Genomic DNA, 26,157 nt, shown 5'->3' with positions numbered 1-26,157 from the left:
TTTCAAATTCTGCTTGTTTTTGAAGGTGAACCTAGGGGTCTCTCCTACTAGATCATATAAGTCTTCATCTAGGCTCAACACTTGCCAGTGCTGTTTAATAATGTCAGTCACCTTAGTCACATCTCTTGTAAAAAACAGGGGTATTCTAAGTATTTCTCGTGTCACATTCTGATCTTGTCTCAACTGGCTGTTCCATTCGGAGAAGTATGGTTTTGCTTTTCCATCTTTATGCATCTCCATTTCTTTTATATATTTATTAATCACATTAGATTTATTTATGAAGCCCATACTGAAAAACAAAAGAATATATAGACCATAAGTTTTATAGGCTGACATTATGCGTATTCAATTTGATTGACTTGAAAAGTTTTTAAATATTTTAAGGAAAGTTAGTTATTTCTGGTTCAGTGTTTAAATATGCAATTTTATAAGTATGTTAGATTTTAAAGTATTGAATAATTTATTTAAATGGATGTGATGTAATTTTACAAGGGTGTTATGAGAACCAATGATATTTGAATGGAGTGTATATATATATATACTGTCTGTTGGAATGGCACATTGTAGTTTGATAAAGCCAAGAAGGTGAAAGCGCTTACTGTGCTAGCGGTTAAATAAAGGATTATTTCTTTTAACTGGAGTGTTAATTTCGTTGGAGTGGAAACGTAGGAGTTTGGATGTATCAGCCTTTGTCTTTACCTGCATGTGGTTATTTTACATACTGTTATTTGTGCTACGAGTTGCAGGAAAGTTAATCGCTTTGGTGGTGTTGCTGTTTTTATTCATTTACTATCATATGCCTGTTTTATTTGGTGGATTGCAGCTGTTCATGCTTTAGATTTTGTTTTTTTTATTGGTTTCTCTATTTTAACAGTAAGATAACTAGATTTTGTAAAACCTTCGACTATGTATAACTTTAATCTGAAAACAAACGATGTTATGTGATCCTATCTCGCCTACATTCTGACTGATGGGTTCGGAGCCGATCCCTCGGCTCCGACTCGGCATGCTTATGCTATAGAGCGAGGCCTCTAATTGGCTGAGCTATCTTTATCCCAGGATGCACCACCACTAATCCCCCAGATCTCGTTTGCCGCTTACAGAGCTTGGACGTGGTCTCAACATTGGCTGGGCTAAGTACTATATATTAGGCTTTTTTCCTGTCAGTATTTGCTTCATTTAAACCCAAAAGCTGTTTTAACGGCTATTCTTTGTGTACGAGTGTTTTTCTAAAATTTGGTTAAAATTTTCGTGTTTTTTCCTGTCAGAGAAGGTTCCGTTTAAGTTTGAGGGGCCTTCCCCTGTGGTTACTACTACTTTAGTGGTTGTGTGTGGTCAAGTACCCGTTTAAGTTAGAGGGTCTTGACCCTCCTTTTTTTCCCTTTCTCTTTCTGACAATCTTGTGTGTAAAAAAAAAAAAAAAAAGTTCTTTAGTTTAAATATTTACACTAAGTTAGTGGCATACATATTTTTGTTCCTGTGTGTCAAACCCTTTAGTGTTTACTGTGGTTATCTGTTTTTTGTAGCCTGATTATGTCTAAAGAGCATAAACCCTCCGGGTTTAAAAAGTGCACGAGGTGTGGCTTCAAAATGTCCATAACGGACGACCACTCCTCGTGCGTCTATTGTCTTGGTGCTAAACATCTGCAAGAATCGTGCAGTGTATGCCATGCGTTTTCCTCCAGAGTCCTCCAGGAGAGGAAAAACAAATTAATCCTCAAAGGATTAATCAAGCCTTCCTTCGAGGAGGCTTTATCTTCCTCTCCGTCTCCTTCTAAAAAGAGGAAAGCGTCGGCTCCGACCAGTCATTCGGAACCGACTGCTAAGAAAACTAAGCAGACTTCTCCATCGGCTCCACTGACTTCGGAGCCGAGGTCGGAATGGTCTGCCACGATGCCTCCAGCCTCGACCCCTCTGGTTTCGGAGCCGAGGTCTGGGGCATCGAGAGGCAGGTCACCCTCATCGGCTCCACTGATATTGGAGCCGATAAGGGTCATCGGCTCAGACTGTTCCCCCTTGGAGCCGAAGTCCTTATTGGCACCGAGGGAAATTTCCTTGAAGGTTTCCTCGGAGCCGATAATTGTTGAGTCATTTCGGAGCCGGTCCCCGAGCCCTTCGGAGCCGATGGAGAAATCAGTTTGGGCCCGATCGGTATCCTCGAGATCATCCAAGATGTCTGATTCGGACATCAACAGGGTGCTTCTTCGACTCTTCCAGTCTCCGGTGTTCCAAAAGATGGTTTCGGCTCCAGCCCATTTGGCTTCGGAGCCGATGGTCCACTCCCCTACTGTACTTCCTCCTCCAACAGCTTCGGCACCATTGGAGCAGGTGCTGGTGGAACCAGTGGAGGTGTTAGGGTCAGGCCCGACCCTTGCTCCGACTCCGGCTCTTGGGTCGGAGTTCAGTGCACGGACTTCTTCCTTCGGCCCTGGGGGGGAGGCTTCGGGATTGATGCTTTTGGTCCCAAGTCTCCCTCTTGGTGCATCGGCGGCGGGAGTACCGTCCACTGTCGTGGCCACGGAGGGGGGAACCTCCCAGGATTCTGGCCGTCCCACCTTCAGGGCTATAAGGAGTGCTTTAGCCAAATCTTCCTTGGCTACCTCCACAGTTTCCCCAGCTCCTTCCCTACATTTGGAGACTGGGTCATTGGTAGTCCCCCTGTCCGTAGACAGCGGAGCCCCTGGGCCTCAGGTTACCCCCGCTGGGGTTTCTCCCCCTCCTGGAGGTCCTTCTGAAGCCTCTTCGGAAGAACCTTCCAGGAAGAGAACGTGCAAGAGGAAGCACGTTGACTCCCCTGACGAGTCTTTGACATCTGACACTGATCTCGATGATGCAGAGGGGTCCCCAAGTCGTCCTCGGATGATGTCTCCTTTGCAGACATCCTGGAAGCCCTAAAACAACGAGGCGGCTGGCAGTCCAAACCTCCCTCTGCTGATGAGTCGGTGTTCCTGAAGGCCTTGGGGCTCAGCCCTCCGCCTCCTGGGTGTCTCCGCCCGACGAGCTCTTGGATTTGATCTGTCGAAGGCGGGAACCCAGACTCTGTGGAACCGGTGCCCGCTCGTCCGAACAAATTTCTCTCGGCGCCCCCGGATAGAGAGTTCCTTACGAAAGGTGTGGCTGTGGATGCTATGGTGGTGGCATCTGCTACCCAGCAAGATGTAGCAGAGGCTTCTACGTCCGTCCATCCTCCTAATAAGGAGTCTAGGAGCATGGATCGGTACGGAAAGCGCACCCTTAGTTCAGCGGCCTTTACACTGAGGTCCTTGAACTACCTGACGCACTTTACGAGATGTCAGAGGGATCTGATTAAGGAGCTATCCGATACACTCTTGGGTAACCTGCCTGAGGAGCTGGCCCAGACGGTTGGATCTCAGCTGGCTACAATGTCGTCCATTTCGAACTCGTCCATGAGGCTCATTTCATATGCGGCCGAAGGGGCGAGTAGAGCGGCAGGTACAGGCATTGCTCTACGGAGACAAGCCTGGCTCCGCCTGTGTCATTTCGCGGAGGCCTTTAAGTCTTCTTTTGCCGACGCCCCCTTTGATGGGTCCTCCCTGTTTGGACCCAAGGTAAAAGACACACTTACCCGCTGTGAACAGGAGGGTAAGACTCTGACTGCCGTAGGGGCACGATTTTCCACTCCCTTTCGGCCTTATCCCAAGGCTAAAAGAGGAGGGAAGATGTGGTTCCGTGAATCTCAGAAGTCTTACCCCTCTCAGCAGGAAGGTTCCCCTCCAGAGGCAGAGGCGGGGCAAATTCATCCAGAAGACGCCGTCCCAGAGGCGGCAGAGGCCCTCGCAACACTGGAGACCGCGAGTCCTTTCGTGGCTCTTCAGCCTTTCATAGTCCCTGAGGGATTGCCCGGCTGTGCTGCTCCGGAGCCAGTCGGGGGTCGTTTTTCGAAGCATCTGAAGGCCTGGGAAGGGATCACTCAGGACCGATGGGTGCTTCGGATTATCGCCGGAGGTTACTCCATCCCATTCTCTCGCCCCCCCCCCCCAGTCCAAAAAAATCCCGGACCCGCCACCCAGTCAACGGGATACCGCAGCCTCAGAAATTTCAAAGCTGCTGCAAAAAGGAGTCATCCAACCAGTCCCCGCAGACCAGATCGGATTAGGGACTTACTCAAGATTCTTTTTGGTGCCAAAAAAGACCGGAGACTTGAGGCCCATTGTGGACCTAAGCATCCTAAACCGTTCAGTCAGGAAGTCCAAGTTCCGAATGGTCACTCTACAAACCATTCTCCCATTGTTGGAGAAGGGTGTTTGGATGTGCTCCATAGATCTCAAGGACGCGTATTATCATATCAGAATACATCGAACGTCCAGGAGACATCTGCGCTTCAGCCTAGGAGGTAGTCATTTTCAGTTCCGTGCGCTGCCCTTTGGTCTCACCACAGCCCCCAGGGTGTTCACCAAATGCTTGGCAGTAGTGACTGCTCACCTGAGAAGTCTAGGATTCCAGGTGTTTCCGTACCTAGACGACTGGCTCCTAACTGCCACCTCCAAGCATCTACTTCTGCGGAGCCTACAAGCCACTATATCACTGGGCAATTCCCTTGGAATCACCTTCAATTGGCCAAAGTCTGTGTTGCAGCCATCTCAAAGAATAAGATTCATAGGGGTAGAGATAGATTCAAACCAGATGCGGGTCTATCTACCTACAGACAGAATTCAAACCATTCAAAATCAAGTTCGAGCCTTACTCCCCAGGTCCAAAGCCCCAGCCAGAATGGTCCTGCAGCTATTGGGATCCATGTCTGCCACGGTTCTGCTAGTTCCCTTGGCAAGGTTGCACATGAGAATCCTCCAGTGGCTTCTTTCAACTCAGTGGTCCTTTCAGGAACTCCCTCTCAATCACCTCATATGGATCACGGAATCTTGCAAACGGGACCTTCGCTGGTGGCTAGTGTCCTCCAATTTGGATCAGGGACAACCCTTTGTTCTTCCTCCTCCGGCGGCCACTTTGACCACGGACGCCTCCCAGATGGGGTGGGGGGGGCATTCCCTGGGCAGGTCAGTCCAAGGCAAATGGCACCCGGAAGAGACCCCTCTTCACATCAACATCCTAGAAATGAGGGCAGTACTCCTGTCCCTTCAAGCCCTTCACGATTATCTCCCTCAGGGCGTAATTGCTGTTCACTCAGACAACATGTCAGTTGTCTGGTACCTGAACAAACAGGGAGGGACCAGATCCTATCCTCTTTGCAGAGAAGCCATGAGAGTTTGGGAATGGGCAGTCTCGACCAAACGCTTCCTAGTGGCTACTCACATACCGGGCAAGTCCAATGTCATAGCCGACAGGTTGAGCAGAACCATCCTCTCTCCTCACGAATGGTCTCTGAATATGACAGTTACAAGGCAGATTTTCAGCGAATGGGGAGTTCCGTGTTGCGACCTCTTCGCGACTCCTCTGAATGCGAAGTGCAAAGAATTTTTCTCCCTAACCCCGGCTCCTGGGAAGAGCCCCAGGGACGCATTAGTCCATCCTTGGCCCACCGGCCTGCGTTATGCCTTCCCTCCAGTTCCTCTCCTCCCCAGGGTGATTCAAAAGGCATCTCTCTTAGGGAGCAAGATGATCTTAATTGCTCCTTACTGGCCTCGTCAAGTGTGGTTTCCCTATCTTCAGAAACATGCTCTGGAAGGTCCATGGTTCCTGGACCAGGTCCCAGACCTACTGATTCATCAGTCGGGACTATTACACCAGTCCCTACACACCTTAAAATTGACGGCCTGGCTCCTCCTCTTCCGTCGATAGTCAGGAGTCATACACTGGATCCAGATGTTGTGCACATATTATCTTCAGCCCACAAGTCTGCTACAAAGAAACTGTATTCTAGCAAATGGAAAAGGTTTGCTATTTGGGCTCAACTCCGGGGCCTGGACCCCATTTCTACTCCCGTGGCAGAAGTACTCAAATTCCTGACCTCTCTTTTCAATCAAGGCTCTTCAGTTTCTACCATCAAAGTACAATTGGCAGCAATTTCTAATTTTCATGAATCCATAGACCCACCTTTAATGAGCAACAGATTGTGTAAGGCCTTCTTGAAAGGTGCTGCTCTATTAAGACCTCCGATTTCTCATCCTGCACCTCCATGGGATCTCGATATAGTGTTGCGTGCCTTGACTTCTTTTCCCTTTGAACCGGCAGCTACCTGTGATCTAAAGTTTCTATCATGGAAGACAGCCTTTCTAGTGGCGATTACTTCAGCCAGAAGGGTTTCAGAACTTCAAGCTTTGTCAGTGAAACCCCGTGCTTGGTTTTTCATACAGACAGGGTATCCCTCAGACCAAATCCTTCTTTTGTTCCTAAAGTTTGTTCTACTTTATGCTTGCAACAATCGTTAGAGCTTCCAGTTTTTTTCCCAAAATACTCCAATAAAGCGGAGTTTATTTTCCACACACTAGATGTCCACAGACAGTTACGTTTTATTTAGATAGGACCAAACAATCAAGGAAAACAGATCAGTTGTTTGTATCCTTTGCAGAAAACAAATTGGGCAACGCTGTCACAAAGGTCACTATTGCCAAATGGATCAGGGACTGTATTACTCAAGCTTATATTTATTCTAACAAAGAGCTTACCACCTCTGTCAAGGCTCATTCTACAAGGGCTATGGCTACTTTGGTAGCATTTCATTCTAAGCTTGCTATTGGTGACATTTGTGCTGCGGCTACATGGTCTTCCCGCACACCTTCATTTCTCACTACAAATTAGATGTGGCATCTAGAGGACGAGCTTCATTTGGTTCCACAGTGCTCAGGAGTGTTTTCCAATGAGCCACCCGGGATTTAGGTGCTAGGGACGCTGTCCCATCAGTCAGAATGTAGGCGAGATAGGATCACATAACATCTTTTAGTTATGTACTCACCATAACTTCAGATGTTTGGGATCCGTCTCCTATATTCCTAATAACCCACCCTCCTTCCCCCTTCCTTGGAGATCAGAGGATATCAGAAGGTCCGAATCCTGTTGTTCCATCTTGAAACATCTAACAATGTTATATAAACAAGCTGTGCATGTGTGCATGAATGCGGACAAACAAGATCTGGGGGATTAGTGGTGGTGCATCCTGGGATAAAGATAGCTCAGCCAATTAGAGGCCTCGCTCTATAGCATAAGCGTGCCAAGTCGGAGCCGAGGGATCGGCTCCGAACCCATCAGTCAGAATGTAGGCGAGATGGATCCCAAACATCTGAAGTTATGGTGAGTACATAACTAAAAGTTAATAATCCACCCCCTAATTAAACCAATGTAGACTTCCTGTTTTCATGGTTAGTGAACTGATTGCTTTTCTCCTTTTTTTTCTAAATTATTACCTTTCCTTTACATTGGTTGCTCCTTGTTTGACTAACTGTTGCCATATCCTTTGCATCACTGTCTTCTGATGTCATGAGCCCCTGTACTGTACACCCTTGTAGTTTTGATCTATATCAAACACTTAATTCCAAAGATTCCACTTCTTCAGTATTCTCTTTCTACCTGCAACCGTTTCTCTCCTTTCTCCTTTCTTTCCATCTCTTTCATAAGTTTGATAACCTCCTCTATTTTTGATTTGTCTCTGGATCTTCACTTTCTTGTAACCACCTTTTTGGTTACTGTCATCAAGAGTATAAATAAGGTTTTTTATGTCCCAGCTCACAAGAAACACTTTGATACTTTCTCTCATTCACCAGCAGTTTTAACCAGGTGATATCTTAGTGCTGTTCACTTGTATCAACATCAGTACGGTAACCGTTTCTTTTTGAAACAACTTTTCATAGCCTACCTACATCACATTAGTATGTCCAGTAAATCTGATAACCTTGAAGCAAGGTTTCATATACTTTTTCTGGTATGCTTGTTTTATCTGATTTGTGGCTTAAAGCAAATGATTTCCTCCATTCTTTCATACTTAATGCAATCATGTGCTTTAGAAATTATGCTTCTGTTTTAAAAACTCATCTGGTGTGCTTTTACTAACTAAAAAGGTTTTGGAATCTCCTTTGATGCCTCATCTTTTAACTCCAGATGTAACTAATTAGTTTGCTGTACAGAAATAATACTGAACTTTTCATATAATTTGTATATCAACCTTGTCCATCCTTAGTAAACTGCTTACATACTGTGATCATCTGGGTAGATGGTCTTTTAAACTGACTTTATCCTATTAAGAGATTTTATTGTTAGTTGATTGGAGACCTAGTGGAGAAATATGTCTTACTTTTTTCTGTCTGCACTATTTCTTAGAATGTGTCAGTAGTTCCATCCACCCCACTCCATTAGCAGGACATGATGGTCTTGTGGATAAGGTGCTTAGTTGTTGTTGTTGTTTGTCTTTCAGCTTTTTCCTGGTAAGGGGTCGCCACAGCGGAACTCAGATCCACTAATGATTGGCAGTAGATTTTTATGAAACGCCGAGGTGCCAGCTCAACGCCCAACCTTCAACGAAGGCACACCCATTTACACACACGTCTTTCAAACGCTACCCAACCGTGGAGAGGACATGCAGACTCCACACAGAAGGTACTCCCAAGCCACACCGAGAATCGAACAGGAGAACCTCTTGCTGTGAGGTAACAACGCTACCGCCGTACCACCGCAGCCTGGATAAGGTGCTTATTAATACTCCAAATTGATGTCACTCTTTTCTTTCTTTTGTCTGCAGTGCAGAAAGGATATGAGCTTTAACTTCTCTACTATTGTCATCACTGTTTGAATGCAATAGAACCGTAATATGGGGTATGAATTCCAATACTAGTACTCATTGTTAATATACCAAGGGCAACTGGCATTGAGTGTGCAGCAAGAGTGCACTGCTGCCTTAAATTATAGCCAAGTTATGTGTCACCCAAATAAGCTTTACACTATGCAGCTTCGATCTGGAGTCATACTCAATGTCTTTCCAGGATTTCACCTACCTCACTCTGAACCAGATACATTCTAGTGCAGTCTTAACTAAAGTAATTAAAACTCAAGCAAAGCTGTTTTGCACAAACACTCTCAGGATAATTTCTGGAATAGTTGGAGTAAAGGGCAACTTTTCAGCATGGATGTTCTCCCTTCCCAAGTCTACATTTTGCTGCCACTGTTTAGTCACACCTAGCAAAACAGGAGTACTCTATCATTTACCCTAAGTATAAGCCAACCCAGTTAACTCTGAGCAGTCACCATTTATATGTTTCATTAAAATGCATGAAGCCTTGGCTTTTCCCGGTTAGGGGTCGCCACAGCGGAACTCCGGTCCGCTAATGATTGGCAGTATGTTTTTACGTGCCGAGTTGCCATCCCTGATGCCCATCCACGCATGTCTCCACACAGAAGACACTCTAGCTGAGAATCAAACAGGACAACATCTTACTGTGAGGCGACAACGCTACCGCAGCACCACCACCGCAGCTCAAAATGCATGAAGCCTTAGTCAAATATGTAAAACATCAACTGCGAGCATTAAAAAGTTTGATAATAAAATCTTTTACTTGACATAAATAATGTCTTTTCCTTCCAAATAAATATGTAAACCGTACTGAACTTGCACAGTTAATTGAACATAAAACATTCAAGCAGAAGAAAACATTCAGAAAAAAATATCTAACAACAATGACAGGTAATTTTTTTTGAACAGAGCGCCAAATATGGTTTCTGCTCTTGCAATATGTTCAAATACCAGGCAGGCAAACTTAAGGGGGGAATACATGGTATGCTTGGATTTGCACATGGATTTTAAATAAACTGATTATATCAGTCATTAACTATAGTCTGCACATGTGCTCAGGTTTATAATAAATCCTGTCAGAAAAGGAAAACAAGTAAGACTGTGATTTTTCTGATTAAGATATTCCCTATTGGCTGGGCCCCAGCAAAATGCAAAGCAAAATGTGCTTCACTACTATTCGTTGGCACTGGCGCCGGTGGTTGTATACCACTGATCTAAGATTTAATCTGGAAATTATCTGCTTCTGGCTAAAAATATTCTGTGTCCTTAATGTTTCTGACTTTTAAGTCAAAAATAAAAATGTTTAGAGTACTTACACACAGTATAATACAGCTTCAACTTTGTTTCCAGTGGTATATTCCAGCAGCAGCTCCTATAACTTTCTGAATTAACAGTCATTCCCTACAATTACAAGTCCCCAAATAGGATTCCTTGTAGCTCATGTTTGGAACTTGAAGATTCTTGAATTTACAAAGTCTTAACAACTACTTGTCTTAATGAAGCATCAACATGTGACCTAGCCAGCATCTTCAATCAGAAGACTTTGCAACAGTGCATACATTTCTGTTTTTATATTTAAGTTGTGCTATATTTTCACATTGGGAAAGGCACTTAGTTATACACATTTTGTAGTTTTTTTACATATCGTATTTTACCAAAAAGGCAACTGCAGTGAGGCATTTAGTTTTATTATTTAAATAAGTATTTACCCACATTTTGATACAGCTGTAATACAGCTAGTTCACTTTTCATTCATTTTTATTTGAAAGAACAGCAACATTTCCCATCCCATTACTGTTATAACACTCCTCAACAGTCTCAGTGATTGCTGTCCATCCTAACTACTCAGTCCTTCAAAAAATCATTAACTTCTACCACTAATCATTAACTGCTACATCATTTTCTCTTCGTAAGAACATTTGCCAATTATTTTGTTGGAATCAGTGAAGTAGTTTCCTTTGATCTCATGGACCCCAGCCACTGCATTTTCTTACTTTAATAATATTATTTGTCGGTTTAAAACTTTACCATATTAAAAAAGACACTTGTGAGGAAATTATATTCCATGGTTAACCTTTGGTATTAAGATGGATGAAACTCAAGAACTAATACTGGCACTTTTGGGTAACAATTTATGGTACCTACTACCATTTAACATTTAGGTGAGATGCTATCTTTCAAATAAATAAAACAACACCATACTGTAAAGCTCAGTAATCTACATTCAACAGGCTTAAACCATTTTGGACAGAAATCAAGATACTTCAGTGATATTTGAAACCAAACATTCCTACATGGTCATTGTCTGTCTTTGCTATTGTTTACCTGCTGGATTGTGCCATCATCTTGTTGGACCATTTCACATGCACATCAGTGGTGGCCTCTCCGTAAACTCTTAAGTTTCCATCTAAACTTGCATGTAATTATTTTAGTGCTCTCCATAAATTTCTCATAAGTTCACAGGCAAGTGTTGACTAGCTGACCTTGTGGGCCATTTTAAGAGTAGCCAGTTTCCATTTTTGTTCTCAAATTAACCTGTCCCATTTGGTTAAAGATTGGCTTTATCCATCCTGTGGTCGATAATTATATATCACCACTAATGAGAATAACTAGGATCATACACAGATAATTTGAGTGGACCCATACATGGAATAAAGCATTTAGGAACTTACTTTGTCCATTATTAGTACAGGTGCAGTTCTAGGGTACATTTTCTGTTTCCCATCCATAGATCCAACTTGCACTTGAATATGGACAGGGATGAAGTTTGTTTCAAGTGGATGGGGAGTACGTTCCAGAGCAGCAGTATCCTCTGTGCAATATATCTGTCCCTCCAAACCTTAACTTTATCCTGTTTACTCTCTTTAAATGTATTCCCTTTAAATTTATCTCAGGAAATAACATATACTCACTTTCTCTAAATGTCTCTCCTCTAATAACTGTTCTATTAACTTAGTCCACCATTAATTTTTTATAAAATCTGCACTATACACCACTCAGCTCAATACAGTTGTAAGCTTTTATGATTTCCTTATGCTGGAATTTGCTTCTGAGATACCACTTCCTTAACTTTCAAATCCCATTTTCCTGAAAATTACCAGTCTACATCTTACCTTCCTTCAGATAAGACATTTAAGAGTGTGATCTATAAACAAAATTTTGTTTTCTACACTGAGGATTCAACATCCTTGGTAATTAAGAACATGGCTTTAGAGCAGTATATGATACCACCACATCAATATTCCTTGCAACTGAATTTATCTTTACAAAGGTCAACAAAGCTCGAGACTCAGGACACATTGTATCAGCCCTTTTCTTTGACCTATCAAAAGCATTTGATACCATCTCTCTCTCTCTCTCTCTCTCTCTGTCCTCCTCCCCCAGCTCACCAGTATAGGACTATCTCCCCAGTCATTTAATTGGTTCAAAAGCTATCTGTCCAGCAAAGAGCATGTTGTTAAGTAGCAGAATTTCATTTCCCCCTACCTTCACAACCCAACAGGTGTACCCCAAGGCTCTGTTTTAGGCCCGCTTCTGTTTAGTAGTTTTATCAACAACCTCCACCAAGCCATCCTGCAGGGCCCGTTAGTCCACTATGCAGATGACTCCACTATAGTCTGCTCTGCCCCCACCATAAATATATAACAACAAACCACCCAAGTAGTATTTTCCACAGTGGAAACTTGGTTTCCCAATAAACTCATGTCTTAAAATCCCCAAAAAACTGAACTTATGGTCTTCACTCCCAAGAGAAATACACCTATCAATAAAGCTGACCTCAATATATTATTTTTAACACTACCAAAATTGAACTAGTAACCCACACTAAATTGTTAGGAAAAATAATTGATGAAAACCTTAAATTCGATTTGCATATCCAAAATAATATGAGTAAGACTCACAAAAAACTTAAGCTCCACTCCCTCCCAACTAAACAAGTATTAGCACTATCTTACCTGTTACCCTCCGTAAACTATGGTGCACCTTTACTAATCAACCTGCAGTCTTCCTTGAAAACAAAATTAGAAATATGCTATAACAAGATTGATAAATTTGCTAGAAATAGTTGCCATTCTATTCCTCACTGTATTGCCCTAAAAAATTACAATGGCTTGAATTCCTCTACTACCTATCACTCCTTCAGCTCACAACTATACACAGATTTATTCACAAACCACAAGACTGCCATGCCCTTAGCTCACTTCTCACCCTTTACGTCCCCATTAGGCCTCTGCGATGTGAACACCAACATCTTGTCCAAGTATATAAACCTACGTCAGCAGTAGGTCAGTTATTGTACTCTTGGAAAATGGCCAGAATATGGAATAATCTATCCGCACACAACAAAGCCCTTCTAACTTCAAAACTGCACTGCACAATCATCTCCTCTAGAAATGGACATGTAACTGTTTAGTTCCTTCCTCTGCCATTACTTAAACTACCTTCTGATCTGAAACTGTTTTTATCTACTTCCTGCTCCAACTTTTTGTTTTCTTGATAATTCCTAATGAACTTTCAACTACTTAATTCCTTCTGCTTTCTCTTAACTCCCTAACCACTTTCTCCCTCTTCTCTCCCTCCATCCACTTCCCTTCTACTTCCTTCTCTCCTATTTTTTTTCTTTTTCACACTCCGCCCTACTTACTTTTCTCTCCCCATCTCTCATCTTCCTCATTTGTCCTGTTCTTTCCTCCTTCCTTCTCCCCTATACTTTCCAAAGTACTCCTCTTATCCCTTTTTGTCTATACATATGCCTTATTTTTCTATGTAATGCCTGGATTTACATGCATTCTATGGTGCTCGCAACTATATAATATTGAACTATTTTGTTTTGTCTAGTATTGTGTCATGTTATTATTGTCTGTATTATGAACATGTTTAACCTTGCTGTTAGTATAATGTTCTGTCAGCTTTATCTATTTCTTGTAATATGTTTATGTAAATTTTCTACCGATTTCATTTTTGTAATTCTCTTGATCTTTTTAAAAAGTTTATTGAAACTTCTTGAAACTTTATGTAAGTCTTATTGTTACCTTGGAGATTTTCTCCCTGGGCCTCCACAGTGGACTTTCCCGGTAAACAAATGCCAATAAATAAGTAAATATGTATAAACGTCAATCTAAGGGGATAAGCTTTGAAGACCAGAAAAGGGCACTCAGTTTTATAAATCACCTTCTCCTAGATAATCACTAGCAGTATACCTCATTGATTAAAAAAAAAAAAAAAAAATTTGTCTCCAGCACAACAGCTGTTGATCAATAACTGGATTTCTGTTCCTTCAACTCTGAAATCTGGTTTTCTATAACGATTCATGATTGGTCATATTATTCTCCCCTATTCCTTGTCAACCTACCACTGATATCCATAGAATCAAAGTGATTCTGTATGCCGATGGTGCCTTGTTTCCCAAAACTCCTCAAATCTTTGGATAATTTTACAAATCTTCAAAAAAAGACTCTTCATATTAAATTCTGAACATTTCGATTCTTTTAACAGAAATAATTTTTGAAACAAATTCAGTGATCTCTAGTAATTCTCAAAAATCACAAATTCCACTTATTATTTACAGATACATAATCCCTAGGTTAGCAATTCCTCCCTTCGGATTCCTGTATTTTAACAAGGTGTCCCCTTATTGTCTAACTCTCCTTTAATACATACAGTATTATCCTAACAAAACTTTCCTGTAATCTAGCCTGCCATCTTACACATGAGACCTGTTACTCTCCCCATGCTGGATTATGCTTTCTTCCTTTTAACCTTGCGGTATTTTTTATAACACAAATGCAATTTACTTAGCTCTACGTAATATTTTTAGATTTATCAATATATCTAATACTCATACTCACTGTTGCTTTCCACTTAGCTCCCTTAATACTGTCCCCATCATAAACTGAGTCACATTTCATGTTTTTGTATTTTCTTACCTGTACATTACAACTTCTGTCCTCTACTGGCTAATAAACTTTCACTGTCCTCCAGATCTGTAAAAGCAGTAGCAATTTCATTTAAGAGACACCATTCATGGTCCACACTACTGAAAGAGCTTTCTCAAAATATGCCCTATTGTCTGGAATCTGTTCCTCATACTAACCAATATTTCTCTTTTCATGCAGTCATTACTCTCCCGCTATACCAACTTAATTAAATGTCACTGTTGCCCACATAACTTTCTCCAGTGGATCCCATTGCTAAAGTCGCTGCATATGCCTCTGACTTCTACTCCTACCAAAGTAGTTACAGTGATAAGGATAGTCCTTATCTGCATCAAATATAAAAAGAAGTTTAAAAATAAACCCCTGTGGTGGAATACCAGATTAAATAAATCACATAATAAGATAAATTGCTTAATGCTTAAAAGAAGTCTCATTCTACCTACCTTAAGACCTCTTTCTTCCTGGATGGAAAACCCTTAGTAATGAGATGTGCCACATAGAAGGACTTTCTGACCACAGTGGCAATGTGGTGATCAGAAGAGAGGTTACTGTCAGTCTGTGTTCCCAGATCTCTTATAATGCCTTCTGTGTTCAGTGGACTACCATCATTATGGTAATTCATGGGGACCAGGTTTTTCCCAAAGGGGAAAATGACACATTTTTTGGCATTGAGCTTAAGGCCATGGTTCTGACACCAGTCGTTGGTCTCAGAGAGGCCATTCTGCAGGATGTCAACATCACTTGGGGAGTTAATAATAGCTCCCAACTTGCAATCGTCTGTGAACTTTGTCAGACAGAGTCCCTTCGTGTTGGCCTGGACTTCAGAGAAGTAGATACCAAACAGGAGAGGCCCCAGGACTGAACCCTGTGGGACTCCACTTGTGACTAGTCGGCAGTCTGACTTGAAGTCAGCTACTTTCGCAATGTGGGTTCTACCTGTGAGCCAGTTTGCAACCCACCTAGTGATATAGGGGTTGATGCCTAGCTTAGTGAGTTTTTCTATGATTCCTGAGTGGGGAATGGTATCAAAAGCCTTGGCCAGATCAAGGTAGGCTGTATCTTGCCTTCATCCACAGCTCTGGTGACTGACTCAAAGAAGTCGACCAACTTGAGCAGCCATGATCTACCCTTCACAAAACCAAACTGTGTGGGATCCAGAGTTTGGAGATTCCCAATATCCTTGTTTATTAGGTCCATGATGATGTGTTCCATAGCTTTGCATATCAGGCTTGTCAGGCTAATGGGGCAATAGTTCCCAGGGTCTATAGTCGTTCCTCCTTTGTGGAGAGGGATGATTGTAGCAGTGCGCCATTTGGTAGAGACAAAGCCTAAGGTGAGGCTGTGGTTGAACAGGACACACAGGTGAGGTTCCAGTTCACTCTGTAGTTCATTTAGAACACAGCCAGGGATATTGTCAGGTCCCATAGAAGCTGTATTCTTGGCCTTGGACAGTGCTGTTTTAACCTGTGCAGCAGTAATGCTAGGTGCCTGGCAATCTACTGGTATTGTGATTGGTCCTTTGGGGGGGGGGGGGGGGTAAAGTTGGCACTGAATCTGTCGGCCAGTATACTGGCAATATCTGTTGGCTCGGTATAGGAGGTACCATTGTATAGTAGCTCAGAGCAAATCTGGGTATTGCCGTGAAGATTCTTTACATAACTATCGAAGGCCTTGTGGTTGTCTTTACTATCTGCTGCAATTCTGTTTTCATAGCTAGCTTTAGAGGATTTGATGAGGCTCTCAACTTTTTGTTGAGGCTGATAAGGGAGTTTTTCCAGTCTTGGGACTTCACCTTATTCTGCATCAGTTTCCTCCTCCTGTTGTAGAGTTTGTTTATGGCAGAGCACCATCAGATTGGCTTCCTTTATTTAGAGGAGAGCGTCTTTTTTCTATTGGGTATGACGAGATCCATGCATTTGTGTATGTGTTTGTACACTGCATTGGTGTATGACTCAGAGGTCATACAACTATTCATCATTTGCATAGGTGCCATTCTGTTTTTAGGAGCCCAAAGTTAGCTTTGGAGAAGTTTTTCATGGTGGTTACCTTTGTGTGTGTGTGTGTGGGGGGGTGGATTTCCAAGGTCATTAGTTTGTGGTCGGATCTAACCAGGGAGGAGCTGACTATTGGTGTAGAGCAGCGGTCGCCATGTTAGTAATGACCAGGTCAAGGATGTTGCTACCTCTAGTGAGGGTAAGAACGAGCTGGTCCAGGGCATTGGAATTAATGAACTCCAGGAAACGTTGGGCAAGTGTATTGGTACATGAGTAGTTTTCCTAGTTAATGGAGGGGTAGTTGAAGTTGCCTAGTAAGAGAGTGTTAGGTTGGACCCTAATATTCTCCAGGGTGCTTAGGGATGTGGAGTCTGAGTCTTGGGACATGGGTGGGGACCTATAGCAGGCTATGACATGAATCGCTGTCTTACCCAATGTTAGCTGCACCTGAAGTATCTCTGATGCATTTTGTTGGGCTACCAGTCTGGAGGTGTGCGCATCCTTTATGAATATGGAAACACCATCGCCTTTGGAGCTTCGGTCCAAGGTCTGGGGCCGAAAGGTGTGGAAGGAGTTATAGCCTGGTAGTACAGGGATGCTTTATGCTGCCTTGAACTAGGTCTCTGTTACAGCACAAATGTCGATGTTCTCCATTTAAAGGAGTGCTTTGAGCAAGCACATTTTGTGATTTAGACTTCTAGCGTTGAGCAGCATGGCCCTCAGATTGCATTTGTTTGTAGCTGTTACGGTGGTAATTTGGTCTTTGGAACACTGCCTAAAAAAGGCACTATAGGGGTGGCAAGAGCCTTGGCCATTATCCGGAAGCCCAGGGGTGACAGACACAGGCCATCTCTGGCAAAGCATCGAGGTCTGTTAGTTATGTCATCCTAGCCAGACAGATACTGGATCCCCTTAGAAAGACACTAGAAACTTAGCCAATTGTTGAAATCAGTCATTTTCTGCATGTAGTGTGGTATCATTCTGGGTGATGGTAGGATGCTGCTCAAGGCTAGGGTCATACTCGCCTGGGCTACATAATCCGAGAGCTCCTCCACATCTCTTTTCATGTAGTCCAGGGAGCTACGTCTCAGATCATTCACAGCCACATGTACAATGACAGAGTCATATTAGTACCTGTTGTTGAGGGACCTGAGTGCCTGCATTATGTGATGGATCCTGGCATCTGACAGGCAGCTGACTGTTACTTTCTCCTTATTCAACCTAGTGAGTGGGACATCAGTGTGCCTCACTATCGAGTCGCCTATGACTAGTGTGTTGGGTATGCTGTTTTGCCTTAGGGGCTTTAGTTGAGTGGAACACTGTTTAAGAGGGTTATGTGTCTCATGATTAGTGTTGTATTGTGGCGGTTGAGTGTGTTTCTGCCTTGGAGGTCTCTGCTGCTTGGGTAGATTTTTATTGAGAGCCTCAGTGAAGGTGGGTGTGTGGTTTGTGTTTTTATATGAAGGTAGTGCTGGTGTGTGTTCTGGAGGGCTATGTATTCCATGTGGTGTGGTGCAAGTGTTGACCTTCTCCTCTTGACCAGCTATTCCTGTCTTGGCTGGAGAATGCATGACTTCCAGTTTGGATATATAAGTGCATCTCTCACAAGTCTGAGTGTTGGGCAGTAAGAGGAGAGGGTTTTAGGTGTACATGAGGTACTTGCTACATTGCCTCAGGATGTCCAAGTTCACCAGGTTAATAGGAGAAAGCACAAGGAACTGAACTTTAGACATGCCTGGTGGGGTGGGCATTGATAATAAGTACTGGATCTGTTTTGTTGTAGAACGTTTAGTGCTGGTAGCACTTTTGTATGCTACAGTAATTGCTACAAGAAGTCTGGTAAAGTGCTAGACTAATAAGCTAGTATAAATGCAGGAGAGGAGAGAACTAGTAGATCTAAGGGACAAATTGAAGAGCAGACTTTGGCACCACTCAGGAGCTTACAAACATTCCTGGATACAGCAAGTCTGAATCTGGGCTAGACTAGTTACAGTAAAGGTGAGAAACAAGTGCAAATGTGGGCTTCTAAACCAGAAAGTTGAGAGAGATGGAAAAACTGTCCAAACGGCCAATAAACTAGAATTTCTGGGCCAGAAACCACTCGTCTTGTGGTAGATAGGCTACCTAGTGCTTACTGCTCCCACTGATAATCTAGAAGGCTTCCCTCCAACACAGAAAGGCTTGGAGGGGCTCAAAAGCTTACAAACAGACCTGGATACAGCAAATCTGTATCTGGACTAGACTAGTTACAGGAAAGGGGGGAAACAAGCGCAAACACAGGCTTTTAAAGCAGAAAGTAGAAAATGATGGAAAAAACTCATTCCTCCTCAAAAACATTATTCTGCACTCCTCTCTCCCTAAATACCTCCCCCAAATCACCTCCTGAAAGTAACTAATGTCTATATGGAAGTAATACTTTAAGACTGCAAGAATATGTCTATTTCTCACATTGCCTGCATTAACGATTACGTAGAAATATTTGAAACATGCATAATGCTGTAAATACCAGCAAAAAATGTTATTGTCTCTGTAATTGTTTTCATTGTATTGTATAACGTTCTGGAGCTTTTCTTCCCAGGCCTCCGCTGAAAAAGTGCTAGTTGCAGCTCAGTCGGACTACTGACTACTCCCAGTCAACAAATGTAAAATAAATAAATAATAGTATTGTTCCCACAATTTCCATTTTTCCTTATTAATTTGCTCCTACCTTTTCTAAAGATCCCACTTTCAGTTTTTTTTTTATTTGTGATACAATATTCAGTACTTCAAATATAGTTAATTTAGACTTTGATTTCCATTTTCAAGTAATTGCTTTTTTTGGCTGCCACCACAAGACCTTACTATGTCTAGGCAATTCAGATACTGTATCCCAACTAAAAAAAAAAAAAAAAAAACATTTGTTTATTCACACCCATTTGTTCATCCAATATTTCTGACAGAATACTCAGAAAGGAAATTTTAAAGCCTGTCAACTCATTGCAATCCCTAAACATATGTTCCAAGTTTCCTCTTTCTGCCCCATAACAGCTTCAGCATTTACCACCTACCTGTGGGAAAATTCTTTGGTGTCTGCTTGGGGTATAAAACTAACTATGAAAATACCTCCAAGAAAAAATCCTAAATGTATTAGATGGTTGTTACATATTTGGGATTGATACATATGTCCTCCCATTCTTCCCTTGTAAATTACTTTTCCGGTCTCTCTTCCCAGTCTTTTTTAACCTCGTCTAATTGATTCCTATAGTTATCATGTGATGTTTTTATAAGCCCTGCTAATTATCCTTTTTAACTGCAGCTTCTTTTCTAGATTTACTTTAAAACTTCTGCTAGAGCAGGACTTTCACTTAGGATTCCCATATTGTTTTCTCTTTGCTTATACTTAGCTATTAACCCTGATAGGGAAGGCAGTCACTAGCCTGCAGTCCGAATGTCTTCTTGGCGTCTTCTCATTGCATTACCTTTCCATCTCTAGATATTTGCCCCCTGATATATATTAGTTCCCTGCTGCCAGTTTTCTCCAGTAAATTACAGTCTCCTCTTGCTTATTCTCTGTACCCATAGTTGCAATCATCCCTAGGTGCTTAACTTTTTATGCTCCGGAGTTATTATCAAGAAACAGCTGCTTAACTGCAGTCTTTCTAATCTCATGTACATTATCCAGATACTCCCTTGTTTTTTATTTAGCACTCTGCAGTTGTGCCTCTTCTTGATCTATGAGATTCCCCTTATTCTGCAATGCTTTAAACTTTGTCGGCTCCTCTAAATAATTCATGTCACTTCTTAACCATATCTCTTTTTCTTTTATTTCTACCATGTTCTTAAACTCCATTTTCATTTTATTCCACTCACTAGCTGTAACTTCTGACAAAATTTCTATTTTCCTTAATAACTTTGGAATACTTTCCACTACCCATTCCGTAAATTCCTCTCTTAAAAAAAAAAAAAAAAAAAAAAAAAAAAACAGTAGGTAGATGTGCCAATGTCTTATTTTTACTTCATTACCCTGTATTATTTATAGTTGTTATTGGCGCATGATCTGAAATCATTATTGGATGTGTGTCGAAGCCTTCAATTAATAAATGCAAATGTTCCTGTGAAATATAATTTCTGTCCAGTCTAGCCCAGTTATTGTACCTTGAGGAATAATATGAAAATTTTCCCAGAGCTCCTAATACTAAATTTACATCATCCATACCAAATATTTTCATAAATTTCTTTAGAAATGTACCCTTTTTTGTTATATGCTCCCTTCTAGTTCCCCCAAATACATCCTGAGTGCTACAAATCAAATTCAAGTCCCCACCTATATGTAATAGTCCCTGTTAAAAGCTGATTATTTCTCTCAACATTTTCTTAAGTTCCATAAAAGCAGTTTTAGGTGTAATATAAATACATGCCAGTGTAATCCACATCCCTTGCCAGTAGCTCCTTACTACCACAAATCTACTATCATTATCTTTTTTCCCTCTTCTGTCATTATTGGAGTTCCTGTAGCAGTTAGTGTAGGCATTCCTTTTTCCTTTGTCCCTGATACTCTGCTGAATATCCCTCCTGAAATCCTTTCTTTATCAACTTCACATGGCCATTTATTTCCAAGTGTGTCTGCTGTAGCATTGCCAATTGCACTCTGCACTTCTTAATATAATTCAGTACTCTTTCCTTTTTGTCGGTACTTGTGAGGCCGTACACGTTCCAAAATAATATGTTTATTGTAGCCATTATGATAAGCCATTATTATTCCCACCTATTACATATGACAGCTTTTTAAAGTGTCTCCAATGGAACCTGTGTCACAGGAAACCATTCAGGAGCCTAGCCCAATTCTTTCAAAGCACCGTCTGGTTAACTGAATTGCTGAAAAGTCACACAGGAAAAAATAGAAGCTCAAGGAATCAAAACCTGGACTACAAGAAAGAGATCATTAACAACCCATAACCTTAATCTTCTGCACTAACTACGAGGATTAAATTAATGAACTACAAGCATGCATATTATTTTTGTCAGACGAACTTTGCTGAGTTTTGTACCGTATTCACTGATTTACTCTAACCTAATCTGTTTTATTACAGTTAAGATCGCAAAGCAAATTGACATCCCTTCAGTCTTTATTGGTGCGACATCAGCAAAGTCCCTTCAGGAAGAATTCCTGTATGAAAAAGGGTATGTAATAACATTCTTATTCTACTGACTAGAAAAACACTTTTTTTTTCCTGTTTACAATGTGCTGTCTGCTTTGCATTTCCAGGTTGCAATCACCTTGTCAGCAATTAAATCATAGTGCATTAAGTTCATTAACTGAGAAGAGCGTGTAACTTCACAAATGTATCTAAGTTATGACATATCCTGGGTAATTTTCAGTTCCATTTGTTACTACAGGTTTATCCCAGTGGATCGGTGCAGATATCTTAAAATAACAGGAGCCCCATTGTAGTAAAGGACAGTTGAGTGTTATGGAATGCAGGACAAATGGGGTGGAAGGTTTGTGTTTTGAGGTGTACAGTAAGATCACAGCTAGTTTTACTTAGTCGCTGCTAGCCATATTGTTGGCTTGAGCCAGACTGTTACAGGATTTGTAAGTGGACAATGGAAACATGAGACCTTAAAACATAGTTGGTTAGCTGGAACAGTGGTCATGGGAAGTATGGAGGCTTATGCCACATCGTGATTTATTATTATTTTTTTACTACCTCTGGCTTACAAGAGGATCGCAAGATGATGAGAAATGAATATATACTGTGCTGCCCATGCTCAGCATTCTAACAGCATCTCCATCATTAGGACTGGTATGGCTTTGTATTTGAGTGGGTGGGGTTTCAGACTTTGTTTGAAGGCTGGGTGCAAATCTCAGGACTAAAACAAGGAAAATATTATGTAGTGTGTTAGCTGCACTAAAACAGAAGTGTGGCCAGTGTGCTGTTAGGTTTAATTTTTGCTGTAAATTTTGTTTTGTGGTATATATTATCTTGGGCCCCAGCACAGGACTAGTATCAAACTGTCTCCCCTGTGCCTTTTAATCCATTCATTACCCTGCAAAGCAAGAGCTGTCCCATTCATTCCCACATGCTGGCAAGATCTCTTTAGCCCTTTGTTCTGTGCTCCATATGGAATCAGATAGGTCAATTCATTCCTTACAGAAACAAGAGTCAGGCTTGGAGGTGGGTTGCATTGTAGTGGGGTAGGCAGCCTACCTAACAGTCCTTCCCCTTCCTTTGCCATAACTGTGAGTTCCACTATTAGTTGATGTGGATACTCACATATGCTTCCACAAATGCTGACCCTGGTTCTACAGACCAGTCCAATCATGGAACTGCTATGGTCCCTCTTTCTGAAATGGGCAAACAAACCATTGTTTTACCTCCCACATTTCCCCCAGTATGGCTGCTCCACTGCCTTGGGCCTGTACTCAACCCCACATTGTCTGGGTTAGTGTCAGGGCTTTATCCCTCTAAAATTACTTAAGATGTTTTGAGATTTTGTAGACAGAAAGCGTTTGTGGATTGAAACAAGTATCCCATCATCATCATCATCATCATTGTACATTTTCATGTGTGTACATGGAAGAGTATGTTGTAGCTGTATATAGTTTGGGTTAAATATTAAGCTATTTAAAGCACAATACTTTCTTCTGAATTGTTGGCATTTGTTGTAAAAAAAAAATAAACCACCGCAGCCAACTGTATAGACTTTGTCTGACAATTGTAATGAATTTAATTGTGCTCTGTATCTGAATTCCCAGAATGATTATTCAAACTGGTATGTAAAATGTTAAGTGGTATGTAACTTTCTGTCTTGACACTAATTATTTTGAACTCTTGTGTGCTGCAGTGCACTGTCTTGTAGTTATTATTTGGGAACTCTAAGAAGAGCGTATCATTCCAGTAAATGATAGCATTACTCAGTAAGAGGAAGAAGTGCACATCTGGGAGTTCAAAGCTCAGTGCATCTTCTTCATTATTGTAACTGTGAAAACTTTTGCGCCAGAAATATTCCATCGGCCAACCAGACAAATGTTTGCTTGTCATGCTTAAACTTCCTTTGCTGATTCACTCTTTGGCTGTGTGATATTTGGTGCTTTTCATTTTGGCGCTTATACAACAAGTATTCCTTCAAAATTAGTAAACCCATGGTTTACAAAATGCTTTGTGAGTACTGTCCTTGTAGATTCTTTGTTAGGAATCCTAGTTAAAAGTGCATATGAATATCCACAGTTTCCTTCACTATATCAAATTTAGACAATCAGACATAATTTTAGTAACTGGATATCTTGATTACAACCACAAGAGCAACAAATTATTAATTTGTTTTTAGTTGTTGTAGCCTCCTGTCTAATTACCAGTTATTCACAGAATTAAAGATTCTTACGCAAAGCTTGTTCTAATGTAACATGTGATTGTCTTTTTGCTTAACACAAACCAAAATGTTTTAACACATCACTAAGTAAAAGCTAACATACAGTACTCTTACAGTGTCTTATTTTCTTGCTTGTTTTCCCACTTTCCCAATAGATGGAAAACATTTTAATAAAAGTAATCTAAAAAAGCAAATACATCTCCCTTACACGAGGCTGCTGTTGCTGTGATATTACTACTACCTCTTATGATATCCATCTTAGTAAAGTTTAGTGCATTTCTTTTTAACAAACTGTTTATCTACTATGTCTTGGCTGTAAATTTGGATTTGCTAAGATTTTGTTTGCCTGCCGTTCATAACAACACAGGTGTTGTCTTATCAAGAACATACTCATGTTTGGTTGTATAATTTAATTGAATTAACTGCCTGGACTGCAGAGTACAAAAACTACTACATTCATAACTGCATGATGGTGTACACTTCTTACCCTTGGTTAAGAGCTCCTGGTTATTCTCATTGTAATTTTTGTTTTTTTGCACAGTGATAATATCACCAAAATCTGTTTGAGTGACATAAACAGCTTGTATCCAGAATCCCACCCATGGTGATAAGTACATCAAATTTCATGGTAAACAGATGATCAATATCCAGCGATATTCTCTGATAAGCAAAGGAGTAGCAAGAAATGTTAAAATAAATAAATTCTCAGATGCTCCATATGGTAATGAAATAATGTTAAATATTGCATAGCCACATATATCAGGTAGTTATTTATTTATTTATGTTATTTTGTTGACTGAGATAGCCTGACTGAACAAATCCAATTTACAGTGGAGGCCTGGGGAGAAAAGCTTCACAGTTACTACAAACAATTTATAAAGCAAACTATTCATAGGTTCTTAGGTTAGTACTAGGCTAGTTGCCCTTGTGGGCCATTTTAAGCCTAAAAACCAAACAAGCCAGCACTAAATTCCACCAAAATACTTTAATAAAAGTATAAATGGGCTAGAATACCCATAAATGAATATACAAATTGACACCCAAAGGGTGACAAAGCATACCGGTTTTAGCATAAAGCCTTCATCAGAGCACTGATGAAGGCTGTATGCTGAAACCGGTATGCTTTGTCACCCTTTGGGTGTCATTATTTTTGTATATTCATTTATGGGTATTCTAGCCCATTTATACTTTTATTAAAGTATTTTGGTGAAATTTAGTGCTGGCCTGTTTTATTTTTGGATCTACAAGTTTTGGTTGAGCCATGCACTTTGCCATACATGCGTGGGTTTTGTTGCTCCTATTTCTACCATTTTAAGCCTAGACAACCCATATGAGAATCAAACCCTGCACCTTGTGTCTGTAAGGTAAACACTTTAACTATTATGCCAACCTCCTACACTGCAGACAAGAGTATAATGTGGGAAAAATGAAGGGAAGATGTGGGGGAAATCAGAGAGTCAGGAGAGGTAGGTGGAATAGAAGTAGTAAGAGGGACATTGCAATAATAGGGGAAGAGTGGAAAAGGAAAAAAAAACAAAAGTAATAACCAAAAAGTAGGAGTGACAATAGAAGAGGGTAAGGAAGGAAGGAAAGAAAAAGAACAAATATGTAGCTACAGGTAGGTAGTTGTGAGACAGTAATGAAAAATAGAGGATAGTAAAGGTGGAAGTGAGGATGTGTATATTGAATGAAGATGAAAAAAGTAATAAAGTTAGTGTGTTGAGAAGTAAAGGAAGGTGGATGTATACAGTTTCATGTACAAGTATGGGACCATTTGTACGCCTGATGAACTTGTTGAGAAGTGTTTTGTGGCTGGTGTAAAGGTGAGAGAATATGAGCATTTTCACATACAAGGACAGGACTAGCCATTAGGTGATTCCTTAAGTTGTTGAAAAATGCTTTTGGACTGGTATTTCTAACATCCAGTGGAATAGAATTCCAGTAATTTGTCTGCATTCTCACTGTGTAGTGAGTTACAATACCGGTTGTTTGATTTTATTACTTGTAGGACATTTTGAGCTTATGAGCTTGGATTTTTGATTGGAACATTATTAACTAGAATGGAAAAGGATGGGCATTTGTTAGGTCTAAGCAGCATTTTGTGTGTATTTTTAATTGACATAGAGTCAGTAAATTTTGCATCTCTAACCAATTTAGTTTTTGTAGGGCAGTACAGTGATGT

At 41.1% G+C, this 26,157-nt stretch overlaps 1 protein-coding gene across 3 annotated transcripts in view; it reads left to right on the top strand.

Annotated features, from left to right (window-relative positions):
* The window catches only part of RNF13 (ring finger protein 13), a 1,555,558-nt gene that overhangs the window by 954,631 nt on the left and 574,770 nt on the right, over nucleotides 1–26,157 (top strand). For all 3 annotated transcript variants that reach the window (XM_044070602.1, XM_044070603.1, XM_044070604.1), the window contains one exon: nucleotides 21,695–21,785. In XM_044070602.1, coding sequence (XP_043926537.1) covers nucleotides 21,695–21,785 — 91 coding nt within the window. The remainder of the gene's footprint in view (nucleotides 1–21,694; nucleotides 21,786–26,157) is intronic.

Source organism: Protopterus annectens, chromosome 4.part1 (genome assembly GCF_019279795.1).
Source record: "Protopterus annectens isolate FY-2018-M chromosome 4.part1, PAN1.0, whole genome shotgun sequence".
Taxonomy (NCBI): domain Eukaryota; kingdom Metazoa; phylum Chordata; order Ceratodontiformes; family Protopteridae; genus Protopterus; species Protopterus annectens.
Note: the sequence above shows the minus strand (reverse complement) of the source record. Positions and strands in the feature narration are given on the sequence as shown.